The sequence below is a fragment of the Alligator sinensis genome, unplaced genomic scaffold (genome assembly GCF_000455745.1).
Source record: "Alligator sinensis unplaced genomic scaffold, ASM45574v1 scaffold40_1, whole genome shotgun sequence".
Lineage (NCBI taxonomy): Eukaryota > Metazoa > Chordata > Crocodylia > Alligatoridae > Alligator > Alligator sinensis.
Genome location: NW_005842595.1, coordinates 457,158 through 464,628, shown reverse-complemented (window position 1 = coordinate 464,628; position 7,471 = coordinate 457,158). Strand labels below are relative to the sequence as shown.

Sequence of the window (7,471 nt, the reverse complement as noted above, 5' to 3'; positions counted from 1 at the left end):
GGGCCGGCAGCGCGGACGGGGAAGGCAGCGACCGCTCGCGGGTGATGAAGCCCAGCGGGAGCCTCGCCGCGGAGGCCCAATGCGGCCCCTCCACCGCCCACGCGTATCCTCCGCGGGCCGGGCCGGGGGAACGGGGGGGTCCCCGGGGGGCAAGCGGCTGCACGGGACTGGCCGTCGGGGCAGGGGCCGGGGCCCTGCTCGACCTCCGACAGGTGCTCCTAATCCCTGCGCAGGTGGCAGCCAGGCCGAGTCCCCTTCCCCCCACAGGCCAAGCCATACCCCCACTCGGGGCACCCACCAGATCCGGTCCCCAGGCAGAGCGGGCGCTGCCCATCCGGCCCTGGGCACCGCTGCGCTCCTTACTGCTTAAAACGAAGGGAGTGTTCAGTTCCCCTGCTGGAATATTGTTGCGTGTTGTAGGTAGTACTGAGCTCACGGGGGTATAGCACTGGGCCAGGCCAGTGAGGGCCACATCTTCACAGGGCAACCCGGCTTCCTGCCCTGGCAGTGTGTGCACACGGCGTGCTGCTGGGAGGATTCACGCCCTGCAGACCCCCGACGATGTTCACAGAGTTACTCTCTGTACGGAAGAGAACTGAAGAAGCCTGGGGACTTTTAGAGGACGGTTGTAGCTGTGATGGTCCCGGAATTACGCTGGCCGTGCTGGAGAAATACTTTGCTGTTGCTGTACTGCTAATGCGTACCCACGTGTGGTGGGGGGTGACGTGCAGCTCAGGTGCTGGCGCTTCTCAGCATTTGTATTGCTGAGCTCTGAACGGGATTAGATGGCAGGATATGCTCTTTGTATGTACCCTTTGCTTGTCCCGATGCTGCTGCATGCACTTGTTTAGTACTACCAAATATGCCGGATTTAAAAAGTTTATATTTGTTTCCCTACTCTAATCTCTCTAGTCCTGGGACTTTTAATGTAACCTTTGTTGTAGTGTTGGATCATAAGGACATTGTGTGATTTTTACATTATAATTTATTTGCTCTTGTTGTTTCTATTGTGAACAAGATTCAGAAAAACTCTTCATTCCTGACCCAAGTGTTTCATTATCTAGAATGTAAAGATAAGATTAAACAGTAAGAGGTATGTAGACATGTCTGTTCAGACGCACTGTAATTACAGCAGGTTAATCAAATCTACTAGAGTGGGCTAATTAGCATGCTCCAGCAGCCTTGGCGTCTCGTGTATTGAGTGTCTTCGCTCTTCAAAATGGTGGCATGGGGCGCTTTAACTAAATGATAAGTGTAAAGCCCCAGCAACTTGTTACGGTCATAGAAACTGAGAGATGGAATTACACTCTTTATGCATGTACATTGTGATAATACCTTTTCTATATCCACATTCTGTTGCTCATGAATACAATTTACTTCTCAAAAAGGTACGTAATAAAGCACCAGTCCTTCAATGAAATCCATGCAAACAAAAAGAATCCTATTTTTAGTCTATACCTGAGAATTACAGCTTGTTTTTTAATCAATCTATTACATAGTAAGAATAATGACTAGGAGTTTCCAAGATTTTAGCTACAACTTCCTTAACTAAATATTAATAGAACCGTAATGTTTCATCTTGGAAGAGATTTAGAAGAAGAGCATCAAGCGTTACTGGAGGATCAAAAAATATATCGAAGTCGGGCACGAAAATATTTTATAGAGACAAATAGAAGAAGAAGGTAACCTCATCTTAATAACTTATGGACTTAAATAATAGCACTGTTTCATTCCAAGGGAATCCAGAGTTTAAGGGTTCATTAATTTTGGTTCCTATAGGACATCCAAAATATAAAAAGAACTGTGTGAATACACTCCAGAGTTGCTCATTATTTTAAAAACCCATAGTAGCTAGCTTTGTTTATCACACTTGTGGGTCTGATTTTCACTCCTTGTGTTCCCAATGAGTGAGAGCTTTGGGTAGGCAACAAATACAGGATTGAGCCCTTTTTATACAGAAATAGGTAGTAATGAAGGCCTCTTGAGAGAATATTTGAAAAGGTGCTTATGAATATTCTACTATTTCACCATAATGTTTCAATTATGTATCTTGAATCATTCATTTAAGTGCCACAGTACTAAATGGCATAGGTGATTTATGTGATGCTGTGTGAAATACTGAGTTCTGTCAGTATTTCATAAGGGAAACAATAGATATAGCTTAAAAAAATAAGCTGTATTCTTGAACACAAAGTTATTTGACAGAGTCACAGTTTCTTTAAATGTCATCATTACACATTGTGTAAGTGATTGAGGTCAAATATTTTAACATGTAAAGAAAAATTGCAAAGGTCGTAGAGCTGGCTATGAGTGGTCAAACAGATAATCTGAGCAGTGACCTTTGGGAAAGAATAATAAACTAAACCTCAGTTGAAAGATAAGACACCAGTTTAGTTTTCTGTTACAGTACTGCTGCTGCAGCTGTGCAGTTTAGAAATTTGATAAACAGCATAATCTCATCCTGAAATAGTATGTTCTAATATAAAAACAGACTCTGGATTGTCTTTATATTTATTCTAGATTTCAGTTAAGTTAGTATTTCTGAGGCACTTCCATAAACATATCATTATGATTGTTACCTTAAGAAATGTCATCTGATTATAAATTTTTCAAGCAATACTATTCAAGAATTTTTGTATGGTCTATATGAATAATTCTTCTTTATTTGGGATCTGAGAATGACACAGTATTTGAATGATTTAGTTGTAATGTGTTGTGTAAAGTCTTCCCCAAATAACTAGAAAAAAAACTGTATATGTTTTGTTTAGTCCAGTAGTCCAAAAGTTGTAAAGGTAAGAAGCATGTCTCAGTGTGAATAAACTGTGAAACCATGGGTTCCTCCTATGGGGAGAAAATAACATCAAAGCTAGGAAGCTTATTTGAGTTTCAACTTAATACTTACCTACCAGTTGTTCCATTGGACAGGAACTGATTTATTTACTCATGGATTGCTCATGAGGTTAGGCCTTCAAAGTTTCTGAATGATCCAATTTCTATTGTTTTTCAAAATGACACCACAAAGGCAGGAGCAAATCATGTAAAGAGGGCAGGCCACACATTGCCTTCTGTGCTTCTCCATAGTAACATTGAGTATGTGCAGATGTTATACTTAGATTGATCTAACCAAGGAAGCGTAAAATACTAACGGACTGATGCCTCTGCCCTGAGGAACTCCCTTCTTGTCAGTGCAGAGGCAGAGAAGGAGCTTGGAGTCATTATTGAGGCCAATATGAACATGGGCCAACCGTGTCGGGATGTGGTTAGGAAGGCCAACCGTGTCGGGATGCGGTTAGGAAGGCCAACCATACCTTGTCATGCATTCACAGATGCATCACAGGCAGGTCCAAGGAGGTGATCCTCCCCCTCTATGCGACACTGGTTGGGCCTCAGTTGGAGTACTGTGTCCAGTTCTAGGAGCCGCATTTGTGGAGGGATGTGGACAGCATGGAGAAGGTCCAGAGGAGGGCCACCCGCATGATCAGGGGTCATCAGGGCAGGCCCTACGAGGAGAGGCTAAGGGACCTGAACCTATTCAGCCTCCACAAGAGAAGGCTGAGGGGGGGATCTAGTGGCCATTTACAAACTAGTCAGGGGGGACCAGCAGGCACTGTTCCCATGAGCACTACCAGGAGTAACAAGAAATAACGGTCACAAGCTAGCAGAGGGTAGATTCAGGCTAGATATCAGGAGACACTACTTCACTGTCAGGGCGGCTAGGATCTAGAACCAACTTCCAAGACAAGTGGTGCTGGCACCTACCCTGGGGGTCTTTAAAAGGAGGCTAGACAAACACCTGGCCGGGGTCATTTGATCCCAGTACTCTTTCCTGCCACAGCAGGGGGTCGGACATGATGATCTGCTCAGGTCCCTTCCAACCCTACCAACTATGATTTGGTAATGTATTTTGCCCATTTTGTACTCGCATTTCCCTGGTCTAAGTATCCACATTTGTTAAAGCCAATGGGAAAATGGGCCCTAGATACTTATCTCTAATAAAGAGTAAAATATTCTGTGAAACAGGCTCTTTTCATACATATTGCATATGCAGAATTAACTGATACAATCTTTTTTCCTCATATTCTTTCAAGTAGTAACAAGTATATAGTCTACATAGGACTGCAAAACCAATCAACTGCCCATACAGTTATTTTCATAAAACTAACTAGCAAAAAAATCCACCATCTGCTCAGTCCACTGTTTTAAATTCAGATGCATTCTACATAATGCCTATGCAGGGGACTGTTTGTGAAACTGTTAATCCTCTTAAAGCTTTACATTTCAAATGTGCTATAAATGTTTTGGCAGCTTTTGCAGAAATTACTACTCCACTGACTTGTTTATAGTAGACAGAAAATCTGGGTTAAAATAACAGCAGTCAGGAAATTCTTCTACTAACTCACCATCTTTAGCTCATGCACTTCTGCCAGTATTAAATCTGTGATATGGCCGTCAGTCAGGGGCCAAGGGAGAGATGATCTAACATATTACTTTATCTATTTTTGTATAAACTTTAGATTACACACCTGAGAGCAAGGGTCTACATCCAGTTCGGGTACAAGAAGTTAACAATATAAGAGTAATTAAGCATAATGACAGCATTTCTTGACACTTAAAATGGGCAGGGGTTTATTTTTGACTGAATCAGTGTTTGTTTTCAGTGAAAATGATTCAAGGGACAGTAAGGAAGGACTCTGACAGCAGTAATAGGCCTTTGCCCATCACCAACAATAAGAAGGAAGGCGCCCTTCTTGCTTCCATTCCACTGACTGGGAATACAAGAAAGAAGTGCCATAATATGCTTCAAAGTAATTTTTAAAAATAGAAACTCCAAAGACTACAGAATGGAGACCATAAACTGGAGAAATGGGCCGCAGTCAATCAGATGAGATTCAAAAAGGACAAATACAAAAATCCTGCACTTAGGATGGAATACCTGTATGTATAAAACAGACTGGGGAATGAGTGGCTAGGGTACAGTGCTGCAAAGAAGGACCTGTTGTAGAGACCTCAGAAAGACCACAACAGTTTCTGACCCTATAGGTTCCTATTTGAAATCTATGGCTGTGTCCTCACGAGCGCAAATTTGCAGTATATGGCACCACAGACCTGCACATGCAGGCATTCCCTGCACTGCTACCTTGCAGCATAGGTGGTTTTCTTTCCCCTGAGAGATCCTGGGGTCAAATAACCCATGCCAAAAAAAAGCAGGGTGGTATATGTGCCACCCAAAACCAGAGCCTGGCCAGGTGGAGCCACACTCCGGCTGCCAGGTGGCTCCCTTCTGCAGGAGCACTGTGGCTGCAGCAGATTAGGCTGCTGGAGCCAGCACAGTTGCTGGCCCCAGCCTCCCCTACCCCACCTGGGATAACGTGCTGTGTGCCGGAGCGTACATGGCGCAGGCATTCCCCAAGGACAAGTAGCAGCGGCACAAGGTGTGCCGCTGCTACTTGTCCCTGGGGAAATGCACCCTATGGGTTTATCTTATGAATCGTATGTAGGTGTTTGTACACTTACTGTCGCTAATATTGTGTGGCACCCTTAAAAGTATCTTGTGGCACCCTGGTTGAGAATTACTGGTTTACTCTGTAGTCAATAGAAGCTTCCCTGGGGGGTTGGGTAACATAATACTGCATAATACTGCAGATTTTTCTATTGGATTACTCCTTCAATGAGATGCAAGACATAGGGAAAAATGCTGTACATTAAAAACTATTAAGATTTAGTTCTAAGAGTCCTATATTTCATTGCTTTAAAATAGAAATTAAACAGGGTAAGTAGCAATTAAATACTTTATCCATGTTTTACAAATGTGTGCTATTTTGTGTAAATTCTTTTTGCCTTCATATAGCTAAATAAGATAGCATTGACTTAGTATGAACAGCTTTATTTGCTGATGGATACAGAAGCTAGATCACATTTTCCATTTTCTCTCTCATTTGGAATGTCTTTGGATCCTGCAATAGCCTCCTTGGATACTATTTTTTATGTAATATTCTTTATGCATAAATTAAAAATGACTTCAAGTCTTTGTTTGAAAATAATTGTTATTGCTTAGTGATGGATCTCTGGCATATGGTAACCAAACATACCTCATCATACACATTAGCTAATAAAAGAAGCAACATTATAATAATATTGCTTTGCACTTTTATTGGTTGATCTAACAGCACTGCAGACATTTACTAAATCTCGCATTAGCTCTGTGTTACCAAAAACGTAATTGAACAACCAAGATTTTTTAAGCGTACACTATTTTAAGAGGCAGGAATTTTTGTGGGTGATGTCTTTTATTGAACCAACTGCACGGTTGGGATAGACATAGGCAAGCTTTCAGTTATCGCAATACCTTTCCTCAGGCCTCTAGGAGAGAAGACGACACAGCAGAGCTGAGTAGCAAATGGAACAAAATCCTGTTTAAAATTTCACATGTAAATAAAAGCAAAATATAAGAGAAATTATCAGGTAGCCAAAAGGCAATAGAGATGCAGTAAAACCTGATAAAGGAAGAACAAGATTGTTCAGGTGGGTTGTTATCACCTGTGAAGTGCAGAGGTTATGGAGTATCAGTTAGATTATAATGGGCCATTGTGTCATTGTCTATGTGAAGTCCTGGTACTTAGTGTCCAAGGCTAGGGACAGAAGTTGCACATAAACCAATTTAAGTGATCAGAAACTGGTTTAAATCTGTAACAGAACATAAGTTCAGTGCACATAAACCAGTTTAAAAATGGGCAAAACTGGTTTGAGATAAACCTGGTTGAATGTAGCATCAGACTTACCTCATTGAGTTCAAACTGGTTTATGGGATTTCTGTCCCAGATTCCTTCCTAGTTCAAGTTAAACCAGAGTCCCCCAGCATCCCAGCATGCTCTTCAGCCCTGGGTGGGGCTGTGCTCTCTGCTCTAGGGGAGCAGGGCTGGTCCCACCCCTCTGCTCCCTAGCGAGAGCAGGGGTTGAGGCATGACAGGACACTGCGCCCTGTCAGTGCCTAAGGTAAAGGGGGCAGGGAAAAGGTTTATTTTCCCTATTCCTTCCCCTGTCCCACTACCACAGACCTTTCTCCACTCACTGCTCTAGTAGCTGGGACATGGCCAGCCTCTGTAGTAGCCTGGAGTGAACTGGACTAGGAGAGGGTTTAATTCCCCATTCCTTGTCCCACCAGCATGGACCTGAGCCAGGGTCCTCTTGGCGCTCCATCCTCTCCGCAGCAGTGACAGAGGCAGGGGCATGGCCAGACACCAGCCAGCATGGCCCCCTGAGGCAGAGGGCCAGAGAGGAGGTTTATTTCCCCACTCTGTCCCCGAGGAGCCCCCCAGCTTCTGCCCTGCATTTCCTGAATGTCTGTTCACTTGCAAAGATTGAATCAATTCAGGCTCCAGCTATTTGAATTTCTGTGCATAGCCCAATAGGCTAATGTATTTCTGTTCCCATGTTTGTCTTATAAGGATGTTGAGTTCCTTTTAGCAGAGCG

At 43.3% G+C, this 7,471-nt stretch overlaps 1 protein-coding gene across 3 annotated transcripts in view; it reads left to right on the top strand.

Moving 5' to 3' along the window:
- Positions 1 to 6: 6 nt before the first annotated feature.
- CEP126 (centrosomal protein 126) overlaps positions 7 to 7,471 on the top strand; it is a 54,175-nt gene continuing 46,710 nt past the window's right edge. For all 3 annotated transcript variants that reach the window (XM_014524334.2, XM_025214685.1, XM_025214683.1), the window contains exons 1-2: positions 7 to 103; positions 1,563 to 1,682. In XM_014524334.2, the coding sequence (XP_014379820.1) occupies positions 45 to 103; positions 1,563 to 1,682 (179 nt within the window). In that variant the 5' untranslated portion in view covers positions 7 to 44. The remainder of the gene's footprint in view (positions 104 to 1,562; positions 1,683 to 7,471) is intronic.